We start from the raw sequence: 25,931 nt of genomic DNA, 5'->3' as shown, positions 1-25,931 counted from the left end.
TGATAGGGAGAGGGGACACACACACACACACACACACACACACACACACACACACACACACATACACACACACACAGAGGTGAGCAAAAGCAAAAGAATACTTTATTGTAACTCCACAGTGCTGATGTATGTTTAGGTTTCAATCTACTTGCATCATGGCCTTAAGGTAAAACTAGAAGTAACTAATGACACCCGGGGCAATTAGGGGAGATAACAGTAGATATTCAGAAGGCTGATCTATCTGTTCCTGTTGGCTAGCCATCCTGTTCTTGTAAAAATGTCCCAGTCCTCTGGTTCTTGTAAAATGGCTTTCTCAACCTGTCAATGCAAATGTTTGACCGCAAACTATATGCTGAAGGTCCGCTCACTACATAAGGGGAAGGTAGATCCTGAATTATCCAGGGAAAGGGTAGTAATCTTGAATGCAATGGAGGGTGCTTTCTGGTTTTTTTTTTTTTTAAAGAACATAGATTCCCAGGATTTGCAAGGTGTAGGTAACTGGGGGAGGGAAGGTGTTGTGTAATATTTTTCTGGAAAGTGGATGTAGGAATAAAATTGTGAATACCTGTTCAATGTCATCTCCCACTGAAGTGTGAGATGGGCATCTTATCCATTGTGGAAGCTAATATCCAGTAAGTTAATCTCAGTGATATCCTAACTCATATCTAAGAGGAACAATGTGGCAGTTGTTGGTGAATATGTTCATAGCTTCATGACTGTCCTGTGTGATTCTCCGTGTACTGGGCCAGGAGTTGCTGCCACAAAGAGGAGGGAAACGGAAGGAGAACTGCTCAGTGTGCTTTCTGGCAGCTAGGAAGACATGCGTGACCCCCCACTTGTGTCCCAGAGGATGGCGTTCCAGGGTCACCTTCTCATTCCATCACCCCATGTTATTCTTCTCTTGCTTCTGCCACAAATAAGCTGACTCAACTTCTGTCTGGAGACCTACTTCTGGGAGATTTCAGTCAGTGGTAACCCCAGTGAGCAAAGCAAGTGTACGATTACAGAAAAAGAGCCCTCTGATTTCTGGTCTTTGATGATGGCTGTGCAGGGGCTGCTGCTCCCTGGATTCTCTCTGCAGACTCACAGTTCCAGTGTTTTCCCCCAACTGCGCATTGGGGATGCAAGTCTACAGATCCAGGCTAGGAGAATGGAAAAATATCATTCTTTCCCTTTCTGCTATTTTTTTGTGACACTCCATATCACAACCCAGCACATGAAGTATGAGACTGAAAACTGCCAAGTTTCACCCCATCTGGTTTAACATTCTTGAGGAGCTTGGCATTGTTGGAAAAGCAGACATTCCCATGACCCCATTTCTATTTAAAACTGTCTATTTAAAGCTTATAATGGGGAGAATAAAAGAGAAAGATTCTGAAAGCCAATGGGAACATGAGATAGCAAAAGCGAGTTTACTTCTAAAAAAGGCTGAAATTTGTAACCATCCATAGGCTTGTGTCTCAAGCCTGAGAATTAATTTTTCTCTTCTGGTTGTTTGCAATCCAACATGGTATTTTATTATGGGTTACTAAGTGAGTTTTCTCAACTTCCTCATCCCTGAAAGCCTCTACTCACTCCATAACATACCATTTAGCTTTCTCATGTGGATGGAAAAGAGAATGGAGCCAAAACAAAGCAGACAGTGTCCCTGAGCGTAAGCCTCTTTCCTAGAAACGCTGTTTCCCCTGTGCTTAGCCAGGGATCCAGAGAAGCTGCCTGGCCCCTTTTATGAACAACAAAACTGTGATGAAGGCAACAGGAGTCAGAAAACTATTCACTGCAGGAAGCCCCAGCATCCGGTGAGAAATAAGAAGTACAACAGCACAGGATGCGCCTTGGGTCAGGAGGACGTGAAAAGCCCTCAGCCTTTGTGTCCTTCCCTGAGCCTGAGCAATTGCTGCTGAACCCTCCACTCCCCTTGGAACTCAGCTGGGATCGCCGCTATTGTCGCCTCGTTTTCAGCTACACCAAGGGAAACTCGGAGGCTCCCATGGCCACCTCCTGCTGCCTGCTGCTGCTGCTGCTCCTCGTCCAGCCCTGGGCGGGGACCAGTGCCGACAAGGAAGCTGTGGTCTGTGCAGAAGCTGCCTGCTACACGGCCCACTGGGGCAAGCTGACCGCAGCCCAGGCCCAAGATCACTGCAGTCAGAATGGGGGCAACCTGGCGTCCGTGAGGAATGAGGAGGAGGCACGGCACATCCAGCAAGCCCTGGGCCAGCTCCTGAAATCAGAGGCACTCCTGGAAACTCGGATAGGCAAGTTCTGGATCGGACTCCAGCGTGAGAAGGGCAAGTGCCTGGACCCTGACCTGCCCCTGAAGGGCTTCAGCTGGCTGGGCGGTGGGGCACACACAGACTACACTAACTGGCACAAAGAGCTGAGGGGCTCCTGTGTCTCCAAGCGCTGCGTGTCTCTCCTGCTGGACCTCTCCCTGCCACCCCAGGCCAGCCGCCTTCCCAAATGGTCTGAAGGTCCCTGTGGCTCCCCTGGATCTCCTGGAAGCAACATCGAGGGCTTCGTGTGCAAATTCAGCTTCAAAGGCATGTGCCGGCCCCTGACTTTGGGGGGCCCAGGCCATGTGAATTATACCACCCCCTTCCAGACAACTAGTTCCAACCTGGAGGCTGTGCCTTTTGCTTCCGTTGCTAATGTGGTCTGTGGCGATGAGGACTCCGAGAATGTGCTGAGTTACTTCATTTGCAAGGAGAAAGAGCCTGATGTGTTCCACTGGGGTAACTCGGGTCCCTTGTGTGTGAGCTCCAAATATGGATGCAATTTCAACAATGGAGGCTGTCAGCAGGACTGCTTTGAGGGGGGGGACGGGTCCTTCCGCTGTGGCTGCAGGCCGGGATTCCGGCTGCTGGATGATTTGGTGACTTGTGCCTCCAGGAACCCTTGCAGCTCCAACCCCTGCCGAGGAAAAGCTACATGCCGTCCTGAACCCCATGGGGAAAACTATATGTGCCTCTGTCCAGAAGGTTACCAGCTGGACTTTAGTCAGCGAGACTGCGTTGATGTGAATGAATGTGAGAGTGGTTCCTCTTGCTCCCAGGATTGTATCAACACCCTTGGGAGCTTCCAGTGTCACTGCTGGATAGGTTATGAGCCTATTGACATTGAACATGTCACCTGTGAAGATGTTGATGAATGTGCCACGAACAACTCCCTCTGCATCCAGGGCTGCGTGAACACAGAGGGCTCATTCTACTGCACCTGCCAGGAGGGCTATGTCCAGGGAAATGACAGCCAGCAGTGCGTGGATGTGGATGAATGTACCAGCCCAGAGGCCACACAGAAATGTGACAGCCTGTGCATCAACACTCAGGGATCTTTTCATTGTGCCTGCCACCCAGGGTGGGAACTGGCCTCTGATGGATTCTCCTGCAAAATGATTTCTGTGTCTCCAGGACTACTGGCAGGGACTTCCCAGGACATGGGAGGAAGAGACAGCAGCTCTGTGCCTCCTGCCATGGTGTTCAGCTCCACTAAGGACCCTGAACTCACCTCCACAGTGGCACCCAGCACAACAAAACTCTCCCTCCCACCCAGAGTACATACCACCTCTGCTGCACCTGAGACATTGACCCGCACTGGACTTCCTGACTTCTGGATGGAACCCAACTCCCACGACCCCACAGCTATCCCTGGCCACGAGGAGCCTACAGGTGGAGATGTTGTGGCAAAGCACAGCGATGAAGAAGGGACTGACGGGCAAAAGCTGCTCTTGTTTTACATCCTTGGCTCCGTGGTGGCCATCTTGCTTTTGCTGGCTCTGGCTCTGGGGCTACTGGTCTATCGCAAACGGAGAGCAAGGAGAGAGGAGATAAAGGAGAAAAAGCCCCAGAGTGCGACAGACACCTACTCCTGGGTTCCAGAGCGACCTGAGAAGAGGGCCAAGGAGAATCAGTACAGGTAAAGGAGGCCAGTGGGTGCCTGAAGGAGGGGAGAGGGGTAGTAGTGGGAAGGGGCAATGGGTGATCACCAGATAAAGCAAGAAGAGGACAGAGGGAGGTGCTGTCTCTGTGGGTGGTTCCCATCAGAGCTTTGCTCCACATCACAAGGGCAGTTGCCCTGCCTGCAGCATGGGCACATGTGAGGTTTCTCCAGGACCTAGTCAGGCACCTGTCCAACTGCTGTTGTCTTCTGTTTCCTATAGTCCGACCCCCGGGAGAGACTGCTGAAGGTGGGCCCAGACACACTGCCACCATCCTCAACATTTTTAAGTGACTTCTTGGAAGGAGGGGAGGACCCACATCCTTCCTAATTCTGAACTTGAATCTTAATAAACTTGTAAATTTTCACCTTAAAATCCTGGAAACTTGGAATGTGCAAGTGTATGGTGTTCCAAAGAGAAATTATGGGTAAAAGGAGGGAGGGGGAGTTGTAATTGTGGGAAATTTTTGTGATATAAACCATTCTTACTTATGGTCCCTTTTCATGACTAGTTTCATTGACACACTGAATCTATATGGGGACATTCCAGATCAGGTGCTCATATACCCCCTTTGTTGAACTGCTTCTTTGCTCACTGGAGCTCTTTAAAGGAAAAGCCTCTGAAAATGCTATTGAGGACCCAAATGATTTATTCTTAGAATTATAGAGTCTAAGTCCATCAATTGTGTTATGGAGGTTATGTATAAGAAGCTCTTTATTTTTTCTTGTCAAAGGTGCATATTTGTTACTGGGAATTTTTCTTTACATTTTATTCCTGGATGTTCCCCCTCATATGGGGTGTGTCCTGCTAAGTCAACATTGAAATTCTCTAGAAAGATCACTGTACACCGCTTAGGTGGCAATGAGACAGGCAGTTCAGAAATCATAATTCTGAGAGTTCCTATTAGTCTTTTGTTTATTTTCCAGGTACATGTGAAAAGTGGAAACAAGTAGTATGAAATGAATAGAAAGTGTCTTTGAAAACATGCCATCTAAAGGAGCTAGAGAGACTGAGGTGGTTTTATAAGTATTTGGATGCATTCATTTAAATGAGCTTATGTTTATACACATTTACATATTGGTGGGATGATCACCCATTGTGGAAGGAAAGGAGTCTAAAACAACTTGTGTCCAAGCCAGTGCAATGTCAGAACAGAAGCCCAGGCTGTCCACCTCCTTTTCTGCAGCTCTGATAGTGGGGCTTGAGTTAAAAAGGAAGAAAGCATGAGAAGTGTCTCATTCTGATGGTTTCTGAAGAAAGTATGAGGGAAAGTATATGCTGAGATCTGAGATGTATCCTAAAGCAATTAGCAAAGGTTACAGTCAACACTGCATGCTGACAGCTCAATCCTGATTTGTGGCTGCAGAACATAATCTCATTTTGCAGGATGCCTCTTGTTGCTGTCTAGCAATATTTTGTCTCATTTCTCTCTCTCTCTCTTTCTCTCTCTGTCTCTCTGTCTCTCTGTCTCTGTCTCTCTGTCTCTCTCTGTCTCTCCCTCTCTTTTTAAAGAGGGGTGTTGGAGAGGAGAGACAAGAGATCATAACTTATATCCCTTGGAACAGCAAAAAACTGTTGGAAAAAATTTTAATTTAGATCTTCAACTTTTAGAGTTTAATTGCAAACCACTCTCCTTGTTGTGTTGGGCACATTTGCTGACTGGTTCTGTCCAGGTCACAGCAAAACAGCCAGTGATGCCTGGTGGTTTCGACTGTTAAGAGCTGTTTGTGGAACGGGGAGGCTGGGTGGCCTGGGGACTTTCTGCAGGTACTGAGCAGGAGGAGAGACAGGGAAGTGCTTCCTGTCTGGTCTGGGATTCCAACTTTGCTCCTCAGATTCAGGGAACCTCATTGTTTCTTTTGTCTCAGAAATATCTTTGTTCCAGAGGTCAACATCCTGGGACTGGAATAGCAGCCATTTCTTAAGTATGGCCTTAATAAATAAATAAATATCCTTTAGAAAAATTTGAAATGTAATTGTGATTCTTTAGATTTTTTTTTCAAGAAAATTGAAAAGTGAAAAGCAAGGCAGGAGGTGAAGGGAAAGATAAAGATTTTGAGGGACTGACTCAGTAGAGTAATTTGCAATTTCTTTTAAAAATTATCTATATTCTTCAGCTTTTGTTTGGAATTCTAATATTGGACACTTGAGGCAGAGGCTGTTCAGCCGCAGACCTTGGGAATACTGTTATATGGAGATCAAAGACACAACCAAGGACTTGACCAGGATCTGCAGATATATGAAATAAACTCAAATTCAGTAGCTTTATTACACATCTTTGAAGTATTTCCCTGACTATTCTTGGTGAAGGAGACACTCATATCATAGATTTTCATCAGAAAGTCTGTCCATGGCCCTGTAAGTCCTTGAATTGGCTTAGGTCACCAATGACCCATCTCATTTTAATATTCATATTTTTCACATAGCACAGGATCATTTTCTGACTTCTGTGTACAAAATTTACAGCCTGTCTTTGACACTGGTAGACCATAAATCTCTGCTGTGGAATCCCAGGGGATGCATGGCTGATTCTCTAGGGTGGAGTCAATCCCTGCCTCCTTGCCTTGCCTCTGCGACCAGTGTCAAGATCCTCCCAGGACAGGCCAACAGTGGGCAATGAATCTGGGGAGAATTATTAAATTCAAATGTAGGCTTATTTTTCCTTGAAATACCACTGTTATTTGTGCCTGAAGTAGGAAAATTCTTGTTCTGGGATACAGGGGTAGGCGATACAGCAGTGGATACAAATATTGGCTAATGACACACCATCCATTTATCCAGAAGGGCCTCAAGTGATAAGGGCTATGATAGAGCCAGGCAGGACAAAACCTGGGGAGAGCAGTGCTCTGCCAACAGTGCCCCTGGACCAGGCAGGAGCAGAGAGGTCCTGATGTGTGCTGACCCAACCAGCTTCAGAACAGCTAAGTGATGGAGACAGATAAGACTCCATGGGTAACAGACTCAAAGAGAACTTGTATTTCCCACAGTGTCAGTATTTCTGGGAGACTCTAAGATAGACTATATTAGGGGAGAAATAACCCCCTTCTACATTCCAAGATGATAATTGAAAGGGGTAACATTTCCATAACTTTGTAATTACTATGCCTACTCCTGAATAGTCATTGCTATTTTTTCTTGCTTATTGTTTGGAGAGGCAGGGTGTAGGAGGACTCATTCTCCTCCCCCTACCCCCCAGGGAATTGGAGGGGTGAGGAAAATCAAGGATGGTCAATTATCTGCAACTGCTCAGGTGTGGTAAATGTGATGAGAGTTCTTGGTAAGATCACATCAGCTCAACTAAATAGCCTTGAGGCAAAAGCTACTTTTGCCATTACTGATGTTACTTTGTATCACCTACAAAACTGTGATGATCCTTGACAATCACCTGACACTATGTACTCATCTGAATTTTCTCCAGAGATTTAAGTAGGTGAATCAACTCAATTCTGATTTGAGAGCTGGCTGAAGTCCCTATGAGCATCGCAAGACTAACTTTTACCTTAGGTACTCATTGATGCCAGACTTAAAATGCTTTGAAAAGACTCATCCCTACATCTATGATTAGGCTGAAAAAGTGAAAAAAAAGTTAAATATGTGCAGATATTTTAATAATAATCATCATAATTTTCTTGTTCTTTTCTTGTTGTTGTTCTTCTTGTTCTTGCTCTTGTTCTTCTTGTTCTTGTTCTTGTTCTTGTTCTTCTTGTTCTCCTTCTTCTTCTCCTTCTCCTTCTTCCTCTTTCTCTTCCTTTTCCTCTTCCTCTTCTTCTTCTTCCTCTTCTTCTTCCTCTTCTTCTTCTTCCTCTTCTTTTTCTTCTTCCTCCTCTTCCTCCTCCTCCTTCTCCTCCTTCTCCTCCTTCTCCTCCTCCTTCTCCTCCTCCTTCTCCTCCTCCTTCTCCTCCTCCTTCTCCTCCTCCTTCTCCTCCTCCTTCTCCTCCTCCTTCTCCTCCTCCTTCTTATTCTTCTTCTTCTTCTTCTTCCTCTCCCTCCTCTTCCTTCTCCTCCTCCTTTTCTGCTTCTCTTGCTTCTTCCTCCTTCTCTTCCCTCTCCTCTTCCTCCTCTTGTCTTTTCTCCTCCTCCTCTTCCTTCACAACCTCCTCCTTTCCTAAGGACCTTCCCCTGCAGTGCTCAGGAATTCAGGGCTGTTCTGGCAATACTGGCCTAGCACTGCAGACCTGATGATTTGGTGCTTATTGCAGTCACAAGATCATGCAAAGGTGCTAGAAATCACCAGGGCTACATTCAGAGGTGTCTGAAAGTTCACATAGAAGGAAGTTGGGTCCTTGAGCATTTGTTCCACTCCCTTGAGTTATCTCTCCTGCCTGAAAATGTTTCTCTTAAAAACATATCTGAATGGTGCTATATTCTTTTGAGTTCTATCATAAGCTTGCTTTGAACATATTTTTAATTGAACCTATATTTTTTATCACTGAACAACTGTATATGAGTATGGAGTTGATAATTATATGCCTTTGTTCTAATTCTATTCTTTATACATCTTTCTGTAAAAATTAAAAACAGAAATAAGATTTGAGATTTTGTTTTTACTAAATTCAAAGCAGCATTTTTAAAAAGCAAATATAGGAAAGCCCTTTCCTATTATTTTTTTTCTTCTTAGCCTCTCCATTGTCTAGATTAGGAAAACAGGAAAACATTGCTTTCTAGCAGCTGTAAAATGTTGTAATGTCCCCTGCATGTTTCCATCACCTTAAACAATAGCTTTAGCATGGGAATCTGAGATATAATCCCTGAAAACATTTGTCCTCATTCTGGCTTCAAAACCTGCTGTTAAAATTTATATGATTTGTGGAGTTGGCTAAGGAAAGAAGACAGTAAAATTCTCTGTGTATATGATAACTAACTACCTTGTCCAGTTCAGATTCCTGGAAGTAATTCTCAATGACGTGCTTTTTTTTAAAAAAAAAAATGAACAATGTTTGGTCTGTTCTTGAAGATAATGTCCATTTATTTTAGGAAGAAGATCTGGAATTCCTTTCTCACATTGTTTCTCTTATCTGCAAGGTGCAAAATTTCCTTTTAGTAGATTTTACCTGCTGTTGCTGAGGCCTGCAGTTCTTTTGCATAGTTGGGTGATGTTTTAATTAAATCATATGCAAGGTCTTTTTCTGTGTTATTGATTTGATTGTAAATGTCAATAATCACTCTATGACCACTAAATGAGAATGTAAATATTTAATATTATGTATAACAAATTTGTTCCACTAATTCTGGGATCATGGTATTTTATTGCTGGGCTTATTTTTATTTAGGAATTAGTGTCTTCAGGATTGAAGGAGGGAAGGCCAGACTCAGAAACCCACTGGGTTTGCCTCAAGTTGTAGTAGATTTGTCTCCTTCCCTCTTTGGGTTACACATCTAACCTAATAAACTCTGAAGTACATTTGTTGTCAACTCATATATATTTTTTCACATTTTCTCTATACTTTGCAGTGCTCAGGGATTACTCCTAGCTGTGCACTCAAGAGTCACTCTTGTCAGTGCTCGTGGGATCACATGCAGTGCCAGAATTTAACCAGGATTGACTGCATGCAATGGCAAGGACCTTAGCCTCTGTATTATCTCTGTGATGCTCAACTCATTTTTTAATGCATTTTCTAACAACCAAAATATTTGAAAGAATTTGCCTTCCAGATTATGAGGGTACCTTGATAGGCTCAATTTCACACCTTCACCTGCTAAAGGTAATACTGCCCCAGAATACCCAGGTTTAAGCTAAACACCTCCAGTATGCACCTTCCCTGGACACTTACCATCGGGAACATGACCACTGGGTTTCCAGGTTGCCATGTATTCAGTATTTAGTTGCTGAGATCTGATTTAGTTCCACACTGCCAGACTTGCCTCTGCTGCAGAGCCTGGTCAACGTGCCTGTACTCACATTTTAATTCCCTGCCTCACTTCAGATTCAGGGATGACACCTGGTACAGGATTACCCATGCCCAATCTGCAGGATGTGAAAACACCATTCTGCAATTATCATTGGAGTACTTATCCCCACTTTGTCAGCAAAGCTGTTCTAGTTTGCTTAACTAATTGGCTAGGCCTGCCAGCTTCTTTATTGTTTGATACCACAAATCTCACTGTGATTGGAAGTTGTAAAGCAGATGATTGTCAATTCTGAGCCCACCTGCTTTATAGGAACAGGCTTAGAGAAACTAATCTGCCCTGTGGTGCTATTGGACAGGACACTTGCCATAAACATTTATTACTAGAACTTAAATAAAACTGATCCTGTTAGCAGTCAAATCACTAACAGAATACATTTTCTAAATTTCTAAGGTTTAATTTCTAATTATACCTCAACATGTACAAAAATGGCCACACTCCCCAAAACATATACAAACACAAAAACAAAGACATACAAGCACACTTTTAACATCTTTCTGTTTCATACTAAAAACATGGCAGAAACATACCAATTTTTCCTAACTTAGAGGAAAATCATTAAACAAATATTTAATTTCTTTATGGTTTGGAGGTCTCTCCCAAGTACTGCTCTGGCAGGGACAAGGACCAGTCACAGAGACACTCCATCAGCTGGGCTTGTAGCAGATTTTCCTTACAGTGCTGGAGATTTCCTGGGGCACCCAGTGGTGCTCTGGCCTCTGAGGCTACATTGAGCAGCACTCTAGAAGTCACTGGGGTTGGAAATCAAACCCACGTAGGGGTGTTCTAGGTGTGTGTCCTAACTGCTGCATTATCTCCTGCCCCCTCCCCCTGAAAATACCAAATTTAAGTGGTTCTTCTTCTTTATGAATCGAATGAGCATTTCAAGTTCTTAGTCAAGTCAATCATGTTCACTGAGAAGAGAAACCGGTAACATTAAAAAAACCCAAAACAACAAAAAGTATCTTAACCTCTCCCAGAAATATATTTTAACATTATGATTGCTTGCAAAGAAACAAATCTTACATATTTTTATTTTGCCTTTTAATCATTTTTGGAGGATGGATAAATAATTGGTAAAATATTTGAAGAAGATGATAAAAGTTTGGATATCTTAAGAGGCAGGCAACATTCTCAGGATTCAGGACAGGAAGAATATAATCAGTTTGCAAACACAACCTCACCAGAGTGTCCAAGAACCTCAACTGAGTTTTCTACAAGCTATTGTATATTTCTGTTAGCTGAGTACTTACTTAAGATTTTCCACTCTTGATGTTAATGTTAATCTACTCTAATGGTTGAAGTTTAACCAAAGAAAATCAACTATATTGAAGGAAGGAGGGTGGGGGAGTAGAGACAGAAGATGGGTGAAGGGAGAGGAGGAAGAGAGAGGCAGAGGGAGGGAAGAAAAAAAGGTATGGAGAGAGTATTACAAGAATAAATATAGAGAAGGAAAGAAGAAGGAAAGAATGGGGGAAAGAAAAAGGATGGAGGATGGAAGAGAGAGGGCAGAAAAAGAGTGAAGAGTAGAGAGAAATAAGAGAGAAATGTTAATGGAAAAAAAGGAGAAAAGGAGATAGAGGGAGAAAGAACAAGGAATGGAAAACGATGATGCAAACATGCAGCTGATGAATAGGCACCATGCAAAGACCTGTGTCGCGCGCCGCTTCGTCCAGCGAAGAAACACGCAACTCGGAGATCCTTTTGGCTGCGATTTATTTAGGAACTTTCTCATGCGTTAGAGAAGAAATCAGGAATGGGGACGTGGAGTAAGGAGGAAAAGGGGACGCATGAGGGAGAACCCCCTAGCTAGGGGGCCTCCCCCCTTATATACCTCTCGCTGCCTGCTTATGCCCACGTGTCCGCATCTGATAGGTTAGTCACAGCTTATGGGCGTGGCAAGACATCCTGTTTCCTTATTAGGAGTTGTTTTCGAAGCACACAGGTGTTGATTACAAAGAGCGCTACAAAGCATGGTCCCGTGGAGGCTCTCCACAGACCTGAGCACTTAGTTCCAGATAAGGGTCAATTGTAACTCCCTGGATCACACCTGCAGAATAGCAGAATCGATCTCTAGTGACCATATTTGAGGACTCACATCTGATATACCCTTTGCATCTTGTTTCTGCTACCTTTCCAGCTAAGCACTGTCTCTATTTTCAGTTTCACATTATGTGCTCTTCCATAAGAATATCATAAATCTTGAACTCGGTATGTGATTTCTATTCTTCTGAGCTCTATGTTTAAATATTACATGAAAATAGTAAAATTTATCAGGTAAAAAGAAATATGTCATTTATCTTTTATCTTCAGAGTCTTTCTTTCCCTGAAGTATGTCCCAAAGGAAATGTTTCACTCACTCTAAAACCATCATCTCCTCTTTCAAGTGCAGTCGTCACTTCTGCGTCCCAGGTCACTCATGGTCATAGTCTGTGAGGAGCCGGTTCTGCACATGGCTAAGCCCCAGGCTTGCCCACTGCTTTTGTAATTATCTCCATCAGTGATGTACTTTATCACCATTTTTATTTCTATCACTTTATTTTCTACTTAAAATTGTGCAGATTAGTGGTTTATATTTGATATTTTTTCTATTATTAAATATAGCATGTAAACATTTAACTCAAGCAATATATTTATTGAAACCAATAAATCTTAATCTGTTACATTTGATAAATATTAGCTTTTTCAGTTTTTAATTTGTTTTGTTTTTAATTTGGGGGGCCACACCTGATGGTGTGAAGGGCTTGCTTCTGTCTCTTCACTCAGGGATCACTCCTAGCTAGGCTTAGGGGACAATGTGGGGTGCTTGGGTTTGAGCCCAGGTCAGCTGCATGCAAGGCAAGTACCCTGTTTGCTGTACTATCACGCCAGCCCAAAGTTTTTAAGTTTTTAAAAACATTTTGAGTCTTTGTATCTTATACGTGTCTTTACATTTATCTCTTACAAATAACAAAACTGGATTTCATTGTATCAAAGCCCTCCTTTTATCCAAACAGCATTTGCCTTAATCAATTTTTATTTAAAATTAAAAAAAAATTGAATCACAGTGTATTACAGAGATTAAAAAAATGTCATTCTTGATTGAGTTTCAGGCTTATAGTGTTCCAACATCAATCTTTTTACCAGAGTTCACTTTCCTCAACCAATGTCTCCAGTTTACCTCCCATCTCCCAGCTTCCCTCTGTGACAGGCACTATTTTCTTTTTTATTCCCTGCCCCCACTCGGCCTTTCAGGCAGTGGTGTATCACACAGTTACTAATAGGGTATTTTGCATATCACGTAACTTCCTTTCAGCATTTAGTCCTGATCCAGAGTGACCACTTCCCTCTACATTGTTGTTGTGGTCCCTTCCCTGACTTATTTTACCCCACCTCGCTCCAAGTGGTAAGCTTCCTACTAAGCAGCAGTTCTGCTCATTGCTTCTATCACTTTCAGGTATTAGTTATTCCTCTAGTAAACATCTTTATATCCTGCATATAGGTGAGATCATTCTGTGTCTTTCTCCTTCTGACTTAATTTCATTCAGCATGGTACTTTCCAGAACCATCCATATATCAGAAAATTGCATGACATCATCTTTCCTTACTGCCAAGTAGTGTCCCATTGTGTAGATGTACCTTAGCTTCTTTATCCAGAAAGGCAGGTAGATAGGGAAGGTCACCCATGGCAATGGAATTTTTGTAAAGTAGTAAAACAAATTAGCCTAAGGCTACAGAACTTACCTGTGGACATAGAAACTAAGGCCTAATAAGACCTGACCCAGTAGTAGACCCTGAGGAGCCTGGACTCCCCCCCACTTTCTACAAAAAAGGACAAGCTTCAGCAGAGATAAAAGTCTGTGATAAAGATCTGAAGGAACTGAAGGAAATTCCAAAAAAACTCCAGATTCCTTTCTTTGTGACAGTATCTGATCAACTCTCATGCTCTCAGAAAATGGCAGCAAACTCCAGTCCAAGCAACCTAAAGAATATGCATATAAAAGCTGGTCTTAAAGGCTTTACAGGGCTCTCTCTCTCCCTCCCTCTCTCTCTCTCTCCCTCCCTCTCTCTCTCTCCCTCCTTCTCTCTCTCTCTATCTCTCTCTCTCTCTCCCTCCCTCTCTCTCTCTCCCTCCCTCCCTCTCTCCCTTCTCTCTCTCTCTCTCTCTCTCTCTCTCTCTCTCTCTCTCTCTCTCTCTCTCTCCCTCCCTGAATCCACAGCTCTCTGAGAAATCAGGTGGTGGGGATTAGCTCCCTTGGCATGCATAACAAGTGGATGTCAGATGTAGCTTGAAGATTACCTAGTTGGGCTGGTGGGATTTGAGATCCATGCTGTGCAGGGGCTCATTGCAGACTTTATCAGTCCTTCTTTCCCAGTTGGTCCCAGGGTGGCAAGGTGGATGGGGATAAAGGGGCTGTCTCTCTCCTCTCTGCTTCACATAAGTCACCTGGAGGTTCACCAGCATCACAATCATCTGTTCTTGGGCACTTGGGTTGTTTGTATATTTTGACTATTGGGACTTGTCTTGCAATAAACATAGGAGTAGTGATGTCTCTTCTGCATTATGTTTTGGAACCCTTAAGCTCTATATTCCCAGGAGTAGAATTTCTGGGTTCAATGAACATTTAAGAACTAGCACCAAGTTATGATTAAAAACTCTCAATAAAATGGAAATTGAAGGAAGTTGGCTCAACATAGTCATAGTCACTTACAAGCCTACAGAAACATTATACTTAATGAGGAAAAACTGAAAACCTTCCCTCTAAGATTAGGCACAAGACAAGATTACTGGGGCTGGAGTGATAATACAGCAGGTAGGACATTTGCCTTGCACGCGACCGACCCAGGTTTTATTCCCAGCATCCCACATGGTCCCCTGAGCACTGCCAGGAGTAATTCCAGAGTACATGATCAGGAGTAACCCCTGTGCAATGCTGGGTGTGACCCAAAAAGCAATAAATAAATAAATAAATAAATAAATAAATAAATAAATAAATAAATAAAAACAAAAAAAAAACCCACCCTTACCACTTCTATTCAATATAGTACTAGAAGTAGAGGTCATAATAATTATTCAGGAAAGAGGTATCAAAGGCATCCAGGAAAGGAAGAAGCCAAACTCTCACTATATGTGGATGGCATAGTACTGTATTTAAAAGCCCTGGAGACTCTACAAAAAGGATCCAAGAAACAATAATTTGTATAGTAAACTTACAGGCTATAAAATAAACATAAAAAATTATGGCTTTCCTATATGGAAATAATTAAATGTACGTGTGATGAGAGAGAGGCAGAGACAGAGATACAGAGGGAAAGAGAGAGAAAAATATTTTGAAAATTATGTGCTTTAGAAAATCAGTCAGCTGAAAATTGAAGTGAAAGACCTATATGAAGAAAACTACAAAACATCACTTAAAGAAATAAAGAGGGGGCATAAGTAAATGGAAAAACATTCCCTGCTCATGGCTTGGGAGGACTAACATCATCAAAATAGCAATACTAACCAAAGAATTATGCAGATTCAATTGCAGTCCTAATAAGGATACCTTAAATCGATCAAATACTTCTAAAATTCACATGGAACAATTACTCCTTATAAACAGCCAACAAAATTCTTGAGGAAAAAAAGTTTGGAGGCAACACTTTCCCCAGTTTCAAACTGCACTACAAAGTGGTAATAACTACAAGTGTGGTTACTAGAATAAGGACAGACCTACAGATCAATAGACCAGAGTAGAACATCTAGAGACAGATCTTAGGTATATGACCAGTTAATCTTCGATAAAGGATCACAAATATATGCATATAAGCAAGGAAAATCTCTTCAATAAATGATCCTGGGAAAGCTGGTTGGCCACATGCTAAAAAATGAACATGGTTCACTTTCTAACACCATGCACAAAAGTCAATTTAAAGGGAGCATCAAGTAAAATGTGATTGGAAATCCCGAGCGGGGAGGGAGATGCACGCTGAAAGTAGACTAGAGACTGAACAATGATGGCCACTCAATACCCCTATTGCAAACCACAGCACCCAAAAGGAGAGAGAAAGAACAAATTGGAATGCTCTGCCACAGAGGCGGAGCAGGGTGGGGGGGATGATATAGGGGGGTGGGAGGAATACTGGGTTCATAAGTGGTGGAGAATGGACACTAGTGGAGGGATGGACTCTCAAACATTGCATGAGGGAAAAACAAGCACGAAAATGTGTGAATCTGTAACTGTACCCTCACTGTGACTCACCAATTAAAAAATAAATTATTAAAAAAGTCAATTTAAAATAGATTAAAGATTATGATAACTGAGTTTGTAAGGTACATAGAGGAAAACATAGGCAGAATTCTCCATGACATTGAAGCTGGTGACTTCTTTATCATGAACCAGGTAAGTGGAAGCAAAAATAAACAAATGGGCTACATTAAATAAGACACTTCTGCATCATTTCAAAGAAAACAATGACCAGGATACAAATAGTCCGCAGATTGGGAGAAATTATTCTCCACCACTCATATGATAAAGATTAACATCAAAAATATATAAAACACTAGTAGAACTTTACAAGAAAAAAATCCAACAGGGGTATGGTGCTGCCAGCAGGTCAACCTGTACATTTGGAGTTAGTGCATCAACAGCCTGATGTTGTCTTCAGGATTCCAGATACCCCAAAACTGCTGCTGTGTCTTTGGCTGGACTCTAACAACTTGGGGCCAAGTTTACCAAGAAATTAAATGTCCGAAAGTTAGGTATGAGGGAGCCACACCCACAGCCACTTCTGGCTCAGCTATACAAGCTCATTTATTGGCCTTATTTCAAAGCTCATTTATTGGCCTTATTTCAGAGATCCATAAATCTAGAAAGAAATCAAAAGATGCAGTCAGGGCCAGCTACACTGTAGACTGCAAGCAAGCGGGTGTGCCCTGCAGGGCATATGCCAATAGTTTATTTCTCTGGAAAAGATAGAAACAAGGGCCACAATCCAAGATACACAAAAGGATCTCCAAACTGAGCAGCTTGCTGCAGAGATGTCTCTGAACTTTAAGCCAGGCCGACTTCACGGGGGTGTCTCAAATGGGGCATGCATTGTCCCTCCACCTTTCCCCTAAAAACCCTGGCACTCGCCAACTTCCAGAACCAATGAGAAGTGTAGGTATGCGGGTTCAGTGACAGCAAACCTCAGGCCTCAGGGGAGAGGGCATGGGCCAGTGCCTCTCATCCCTTTCCCCCCCGACCCCCCGCCTCCCCATCTCCACAGGACCCTGGAGGCCACACCCACAAATTGCCTCTGGCTGCTACTTAAGCTCCTTGGTGGCCATGATCCAGAGACACACAACAGAATCTACGAACCAAGCAGCTTGCTGAAGAGATTTCTCCAGACCCTAATTATCTGGAATTTTGGAGTTCCAGGAGCACCGAGCCACTCTCACTGGAGCACCGTGACAGCTTATGCTATTCATAACAAGCAATACAAAAGAGTATGGGGTGGGATGGGGGAGGGGTGGGACGGGGGGTATATTGGGGTTCTTAGTGGTGGAAGATGTGCACTGGTGGAGGGTTGGGTGATCAATCATTATATGACTGAAAACAGGAAAGCTTTGTAACTGTACCTTAAGGTGATTAAAACAATAATAATAATAAAATAAAATTAACATTCTGAATTAAAAAAATTAATGTGGAGTTCACGCCCAATTCAATCAGCTTAATCAATAGCTGAATAAACAGCAGAAGTCGTACATTAAAAAAAATCCAAACCCATCAAAACATGAGGAGAAACATGAACAAAAATTTTCACAAAGAAGAAATACAAATGGAGAAAAAATGTGAAAAAATACACATAGCATTAGCCATCAGGGAAATATAAGTCAGACAACCTGAGATATAACCTAGTACCATAGAGACTTACATGCATCGAAAAGAACACCAACAACCAGTGTTGGCGTGGTGCAAAGAAAAAGAGAGCTTCACTTACTGCAGTTGGAGATATTGACCCATCCAGCCTTTTTTGAAGACAATATGAACACTACTCAAATAACTAGGTATTGAGCCTTTGCATTTTAAATGGAGATAAAATCTATTCACATTTACTAACATCAATAATAAAATATTAATAATAAACTTGTATGACTTATATATTTTTTAATTTTATTGAATCACTGTGAGATAGTTACAAGCTTTCATGTTTGGGTTACACTCACACAATGATCAAACACCCATCCCTCCACCCAGTGCACGTTCCCCACCACCAATATCCCCAGTATACCCCCCTTTATCACCCTCCCCCTGCCTCCATGGCAGACAATATTCCCCATACTCTCTACTTTTGGGCATCATGGCTTGCAACACAGACACTGAGAGGTCATCATATTTGGTCCATTATCTGCTTTCAGCACACATCTCACATCCCAACTGATTCCTCCAGCCATCATTTTCTTAGTGTTCCCTTCTCTATTCCAGCTGCCTTGTCCCCTCCTCTCATGAAGCATGCTTTCAGCTGTGGGGCAATCCTCCTGGCTCTTTTAACTACTGTTCTGGGGTGTCAGCTTCATGTAATGTTGTTCTATACTCCACAAATCAGTGCAGTCCTTCTATATCTGTCACTCTCTTTCTGACTCATTTCACTTAGCATGATACTCTCTATGTCTATTCATTTATATGCAAATTTCATGACGTCATCTATCCTAACAGCTGCATAGTATTCCATTGTGTAGATGTACCAAAGTTTCTTTAACCAGTCATCTGTTCTAGGGCACTAGGGTTGCTTCCAGATTTTGGCTATTGTGAACAGCGCTGCAATGAACATATAGGTACAAATGTCATTTCTACTGTGCTTTTTTGCATCCTCAGGGTATATTCCCAGAAGTGGTATTGCAAGGTCATATGGAAGCTCAATTTCTAGTTTTTGAAGGACTGTCCATATTGTTTTCCAGAAAGATTGGATCATATATAACTTATTATGCATTTATTTATACTACTTTCTGTTTTCTAGTTTCTCTTTTTCAATTATCAATCCATTGAGGTTTTTTTTGTCCTACTTTTACCCTATAATAGTTTGGAATCCTATAAAGACTATTTATATCCTTTAAGTAGTTTTACCTCATTTCACCACATTTTTTGTTTGTTTGTTTGTTTGTTTGTTTGTTAAAAACCATTCACAAGTCTTTATTTCAGAGGACGTTTCAGATGCATGTATACAATTGGCGCCAGGTGACTGCTCAGATATTTCAACCTCACTGTTTTCAATACCACGATCTTTTTAACTTTTCCGCAAGTCTGTTCTTTTGCAAATATTTATTATCACTATCACAGGAATGGTCCTATCATCCTCTAGTTTTCAAGCTAGTGGATTTTTCAAATGGAATTCTTATACATTTTTATTTAAATTATTCCTCTTTGCTTTTACAGTAATTTATTTACCTATTCCATATATATATAATTTCCAAAATATTTTTTAAATCATCATCATAACTTGCCTGGATTATTTTAACAGTGTGTAATTGCTCTCATTTCTGCTCCCCTATAGGGGCTTATATTTCCTTTCTTTCCCTGTTAAGCTTTTAAATTTTTCACTAGTATTTAGGTTTCAATTTATAATAAACTTTCAGGTAAATAATACCCACCAATACAGAGGTCAGCACACTGTATATAAATGGTTAGATATTTCAGATTTTTCAGGATGTAGTTTCTTCTTGTAAGTAATGGCTTGTCTTCTGCAGTACAGAGTAGCTATACACTATACTAAAATGAATGGTTGTGGCTGTATGCCATGAAAACCATATCTGCAAAATAGGTATTGACTCATAAAGCATATTGGCCATGGTATGTCAGTTTCTGACTAAAGAGGAAATAAGAATACACTGATGATCGTCCAATGGTGACTGTTATAAAAGAGACTGTTCCCTCACATATTGTCTGCCAGACCCTTAGGTTAGCTACAAAGAAGTTTATGCTATTTCCATGCTATGCATACTAAAGTGTACCAACTCTTTAAAAGGAGCACGGAGGCCATACATGTACAGGATTTTTATGTGAATCATCTCATTTTCTTGTGGGGAAAATGTCAGCAGTAATAGGCCTTAGCAATTACTGTCCCACAATATGTTGTCAAGTTTCTGCAGACTACAATATTTGTAGAGCACAATTATGGAGGAAAATAATTCTATAATGTCATCACATGTGAACTTCAAACACAGTATGTTTCTATTCATTTTTTTGTTTATATAAGTAATGAAACAAATAGTAAAAAGGGGGAATTTAGAATAGATAATCAGTATTACTAAGCCTTTATTTTTTTCTGTACTTAGATTTTCAAAATTCTAGCCAAAGAAGAAGAATACAGAAATGAAGGAGGAAAAGAAACAGAAGAGAAAAATTTAAAAAAAAATAGAGAAAAGTAGAAAAAATGGAGGAGAAAGGTGAGAGAAGCAAAGAAAGGAATGAGGGAAGATAACAAAAAGAGCAGGGAAAAAGGGGAGAAGGAAAAGTAAAAGAGTGCAAAATGGCCAAGATGGAGGGACTGTTAAAGAACCTGTACCAAATACACAGTTGGTATCTTTCAGTCTAAATGACTAATATATCACCTGAGTGACTAAATATGAAATATATTTACCTACACTAGGTATCTAGCCTGTATATCTCTCATAAACCTCTCAAGCACTAGCAAATTACATGATAATTATATAAACACTTTTATGTTTCTTTTACCATATATTACTTCCATGAACATAGAGTCAGGCATTAACAATTCTTGTTATCTTCAGCCCACCTGTGATAGGTGGCCTTAATATCAACTCTGTATCTGAGTTTTCACCTTTGTCATATGGCTTGGGGGTTTCTCTCCACAGCATTAACAGTCAGACTCCTTGATGCAGCTTTTCACCCTGTAATTTTGTTTGACTGATAAAAAGCCCAGACAGGTGAGGAGTGCATTTCCAATTCGAAACACTAAGAAGATGAGTGTTTTTGCTTTTTCTATTTAGAATCACCATTAGAAGACCATGGATCCCCAAATTAGCATCCATGGGAAAAGGCCTGGTGGTAACTTAGTGTGCTACTGAGCCCCAACATTTGAAGAGCTGTTCACCTGAGTTCAACAGAGAACCACCAAGCACCTAATCTGGAGGCATAAATTATAAAAAACAACTGTTTAGGAATGGCTTATCATTAACAGTTAGTGATACACAACTCCAAATCTTTTTTATCGTCAAGTGTATGGCACTTAGTCAGTGCTCCATAACAAGCTATTGGTAAACATAAAGAACCTTTCAACTCCAGTCTTTAAGCCCCCATCTCATAAGCTTATTCTAAACAGAGAGCCCTTCTTTCCATTTTGTTTGGACTTGGTAGTCCAGATCACATGGTTTCTAAAATAAGACAAATCTCTGGAATCTTCCAATAGTAGATTTCCTTTTTTCTTTCTTTTTTTTTTTTTTAATTTACTTTATTGAATCACCATGTGGAAAGTTACAAAGTTTTCAGGCTTATGTCTCAGTTATACAATGCTCAAACACCCATCCCTTCACCAGTGCCCATATTCCACCACCAAAAAAAAAAAGAAAAAAACAGTACACCTCCCACCCCCCCAACCCTCACCCCCACCTGCATAACTGATAAAATTCACTTCATTTTCTCTTTACCTTGTTTACATTCCATATTTCAACCCAAAACTCACTATTGTTGTTGGGGTTTCAACACAGAACTCACTATTCTTCTTGGAGTTTATCCCCCCAAAATATGGCCCTATTGACAAGGAAACATTTGATAATTAGTTTCTCCACTAATGAGAATGAAGAGGTAAAAGTTCGCGCGGCCGCTACCTTTAGGATTTAGGATTTCTGTGTTTTAGCAATTAAGTACATGGAGATTTAAGTGGGAAATTTCATCATTTCCCTCCCTGGGGCAGCTTAAAGCAAAAGCTTAGTTCACAGTCTGGGGACATGGCTGTGAGCACTTGCTGGGTTCAGAAGTAATCTAGCTGGCTCTGGATGTTGGTCGTTCAGCAGCAAAGAGGCCCATTTCACCACATTCTTAATCATACTTGCCTTTTAATGTCTAATATTAATAGCTATTGCCTTCTTTCCAAACAAGAAAGATATAAAATATAGCAGTCTGGTTTTCTTTCTTTCTACCCTCTTCTCACATTACCCCAACCTGCTTTATCATCATCTACCTTGAACAAATATGAATTTTATGTTTCTATCTTTCTACATTTCTACAAACAGCACATATGTAGAAGCCACACATTTCAAATGATCATCTTCTCACCCTCAGCTGATTCCCAATACTCTTGGACTCAAGTTTCTACCAAAGTAGACATAACACTGAATGTTTGTTGTTTTTTCTTTTTCTTCAATAATCAGGGATGGGAGTTTTTATGCATAGTTGGAAAGAACTTCTTTCCCTGAAAATGACAGCTTACCCAGATGTAGGTTTTTCTCTTCTGGAGGCAGAGCTTTCCTATGACTCTGGCTCCTAAGGAGAAGGGTGACAAGCAGCTGTTTTATTTCAGGAGCAATTTCTTTGTTTTTGCTCTTCCTGCCTCTAAATGCTTTTGCTTTCCTATTCCATTTTATGTTATGAGATTTCACTTTAGTGGTATTAATGTGGTTCAGTTCCTCATCATACCAGCACTAAACCAGTACTTTCTATCTCAGCAGGAATTAGTTTCGGAGGTTTTAAACTTGAACAGATGTATGAAGGGATCCCTGAGTCCCAGCAGGGCACCTTACAGTCCAAGTGTCTGAGTCTTAGCCACAGCAGATGAGGGCAGGTAGTGGAGGGGGGAGTTTGCATTTCTAAAAGTTTTCCAGGTGAGAATGTTATTTCAGGTGAACTATCGCTGCTATTTACTTTGGGGTCTTTTTTCTGTTCTTTCTCCTTGCACTCTTGTTCTGGAAATGATTTTTATATGGTCTGATTTCTCATGTGTCCTAATTTTCCTACAAAAATTCCCAACCTCATATCCTTTCACAGTTACAAGATTGTATTTTTTCTCAAACTTTTCAATGACCCTTGCACTGTCCACTGTTTCTATAAAGTACCAATAACCTTTTCATGTAGATATTATTTCTTATCATAAATATGTTTCATTATTGATTATCAGTTTAATTAAAGTTTTTTATTATTAATAATTATTAATCTCTATTTAAATTTCACTGGGGAAACCATCTTTTTGAGAATTCTTAAATTTCTATTTATTATTTTCTTTTTTTCCCCACTTTATTTAAACACCATAGTTACAAAGTTGTTTATGATAATTCATTAGAGGCATTCAATATTCCAAAGCCAATCCCACCACCACTGTTACCTTCCCTCAACCATTGACTCCATTTTCCCAACCACTCTTCAAGCCTGCCCCCATAGTAGGCCCACAATAATTTATTTTATATTGATTGTTACTGTAACTATTAGAATGGCTAATGGAATGGTCAAAAATACTTTAGTAAAAGAAAATTGTGAAAATTGTGATATCTCACTATAGGCATATTAAGTCCTTGTCTAAGGGTTGTTGCCAGTTAAGCCTCTGTGTTATTTTTGTTAGTTGTAATAAGTTGTATTCAATGTTACATTCCTATCTCTACTTCTATTGGCATGTTAGTGTTATAGAGTTTGAAAATTTCACTCTAGAAAATTCAGAATATTAAACTTGGCAGTCAAGCTGGAGGCATGGCACCAGCTATTGAGGTGCAGGAGTGCAGGTATGGCTATAGGGATTTTAGTATGGTGAAAACTTGGTCCACCACCCTCCAGAGATCACCCCAAAGCTCTCATGTAGTAACCAGTATTCAAAAGTTTTTGCAGCTAGTTGATCTCTTTTGAGATTTAATTATGAGTCTCTAGAACAGGGCCAATAGGTGAGTTTACAAGTCAGCAGAAGGACATAGGTGTGGCAGCTAGGGTTCCCAGAACTATGAGGTGAGAGGAGGTCTCCACTATGACTCCAAAAAGATTTGCAATTTCAGCCAAATAAAACCAGGTGTACCTGGAATTTGAGGTGGTTAACATCTCTGTGGAACTCCACCATGACTGGTGGAGTCAGACTACCCGTTTATGCATGGAAGCATAAATTGGTGTATGAATGCAGCTGCTGGGGCTTTGGTAGGGTGGAAAGTTAGCCCTCTGGGGAAGTAATTTTTGTCTTTTGGCCTCTGATATACCTAGAGAATCTACACCAGAGACTGGTACACAGTGGGGCTCAAAACATATGCTGACTTGGAGGATGAAACATAATGATAGGCAGTTGAACTAGTGCTAACTCCTGGATGGTCCTGTTTGAAACCATGTTGTCTGTAATCCATGTCTCTCTCACCATCCTCCAGGTCCCTCAATTTCATTTCCACAAACTGCTCACCTGACCCATCTCTCCAGAGGGCACTCTCCACACTAATAAAATTACCCTCTTCTTATTTGTGATTGTGTTCCTGTGATCTATGCACTTTATCCACTCAGACTCTTAGAATCAAACCTCAACACAGAGATTCTAGTATAAACAGTTTATTGGGAAGTAAGGGGAAGAGGATTAGGGCCAGAGGGAAGACAAAATCATGGAAGTCCGTCCTGAAAAAATATCTATCTGAGAATCAAGAAATTTTGGGAATATGTTTGCCACCTCCTTGCTAATAGGTAGGAACCCTCTTCAAGGAGTAGTGTTGGGTTATTCCCAGTACTTTAAGACAACCAAACATTTGGGCAGAGTTCTTCCATATGTGGGATGAAGAAAGCCCTTAGATACAGATATGTAGAAATTAGTAAGTAGAGAGATAAGATCCGGAGGTGCCACATGCGAAACAGACCCTCTGCTCCTTAAAGACTATGATCCGAGAGGTCTTCTAAGCCATTTTGGCACCCAGAGTGGTTTCTTACAGAAATGCATCTAGACTGTGAACTGAGCTAAAATACCAGAAATCCAAAACCGCGCGGCCTCTGTTGTGGCCATGCGAGCTCATAGAGTCTTCATTCTCAGCAATGGAAAACAAATTATTAAATTATGCCTTTTTAGCAGGCTTGATTGTTGGGGGAAAATTCCAAATAATAATAGTGAGTTCTCTATCAAAATATTGAATGTATTCAAAGTATAGAGAGAATAAAGTGCAGATCATTAGCCACTCATGTGGGGGGGTGGAAGGGGGGTATATTGGGGTTCTTGGTGGTGGAACATGTGCACTGGTGAAGGGATGGGGGGTTAATCATTATATGACTGAGACTTAAACCTGAAAACTTTGTATCTTTTTCACGTTGATTCAATAAAATTAAAAAAAGAAATTAGTAAGTAGAATTTTAATGAATACAGTGAGAAGTCAGAGATATGAGCTTGGATCTAAAGTTCCTATACTCAACTGAGGTTCCCTTCAGTTTTTCTTCTCTCATCACCCAATTTCTCATGAGAAATCTTAGTTCTCAGAAAGGAAGTCTTTCTGGACTTCTCTAATGATTCATTTAAGTCATCTCCTGGCTGCCACAATGACTGTCTATAAATTCCCAAGGAATTGGAAAGGACTTGAGGGCAAGAGTTATAACATTATTATGCTTCACACAGTGCTTTATGCATAGTCAAATCTCCATGCAATGAAAAGGAGTTCTACTATTCCCATTTTACAGAAGGAGAAGTTAATGCATGAATAAACAAAGAAACGTTCTCATAGTCACACAGCTGAAAAGCGATGAAGTTGGTGTGCAAAAGCTTGAAGTATCACACTGAATCATTAGATCTCCTGCTTCCAATTAAATGTGAGTGGGAGGTGCAATCAAAAGTTTTAGCCAGTAAGCTAGAAGACAAGTTGACCCCCTCAGCAGAGACTAATAGAGAAGGTAAAAATTTAAACAATTCTGGGTATTATCATAAAATCTTCAAACAGAATGACTATACTTAAACTCATTTATTATCTTAATAATAACACATGTGTGCACACAGACACACATGGGTTGGAACTGCTCAAAGTTTGTCTCTGTTCCCAAAAAGACTGTGCAACCTGAGACCAACTATGATTGAAGGGAAGATCCCAATACCCTCATTGATCCCCATACTGCCTTGGACGGTATAACTCATTTGTGTACAATGAAGGAGGAAGAGGAAGTCAAGCATCATGAACACCCTGTAGTTATATCCTGCTGCCAGATAC

At 41.1% G+C, this 25,931-nt stretch overlaps 1 protein-coding gene across 1 annotated transcript; it reads left to right on the top strand.

The window, feature by feature from the left end:
* Positions 1-1,859: 1,859 nt before the first annotated feature.
* Positions 1,860-7,612, top strand: CD93 (CD93 molecule). The gene is made up of 2 exons (XM_004614418.2): positions 1,860-3,912; positions 4,157-7,612. Exons 1-2 carry the CDS (start codon positions 1,991-1,993, stop codon positions 4,179-4,181), a joined length of 1,947 nt encoding a protein of 648 aa, XP_004614475.2. The 5' UTR covers positions 1,860-1,990; the 3' UTR covers positions 4,182-7,612.
* Positions 7,613-25,931: the final 18,319 nt, after the last annotated feature.

This window comes from Sorex araneus, chromosome 3 (genome assembly GCF_027595985.1).
Source record: "Sorex araneus isolate mSorAra2 chromosome 3, mSorAra2.pri, whole genome shotgun sequence".
In the NCBI taxonomy this organism is placed as follows: Eukaryota; Metazoa; Chordata; class Mammalia; order Eulipotyphla; family Soricidae; genus Sorex; species Sorex araneus.
Note: the sequence above shows the minus strand (reverse complement) of the source record. Positions and strands in the feature narration are given on the sequence as shown.

Bases quoted from the DNA above. Each gene is read 5' to 3' on its own strand.
- CD93 (XM_004614418.2), top strand. From the start codon at position 1,991: ATGGCCACCTCCTGCTGCCTGCTGCTGCTGCTGCTCCTCGTCCAGCCC. The intron at 3,913-4,156 runs GTAAAGGAGGCC...TGTTTCCTATAG, and splicing joins GCCAAGGAGAATCAGTACAG to TCCGACCCCCGGGAGAGACT.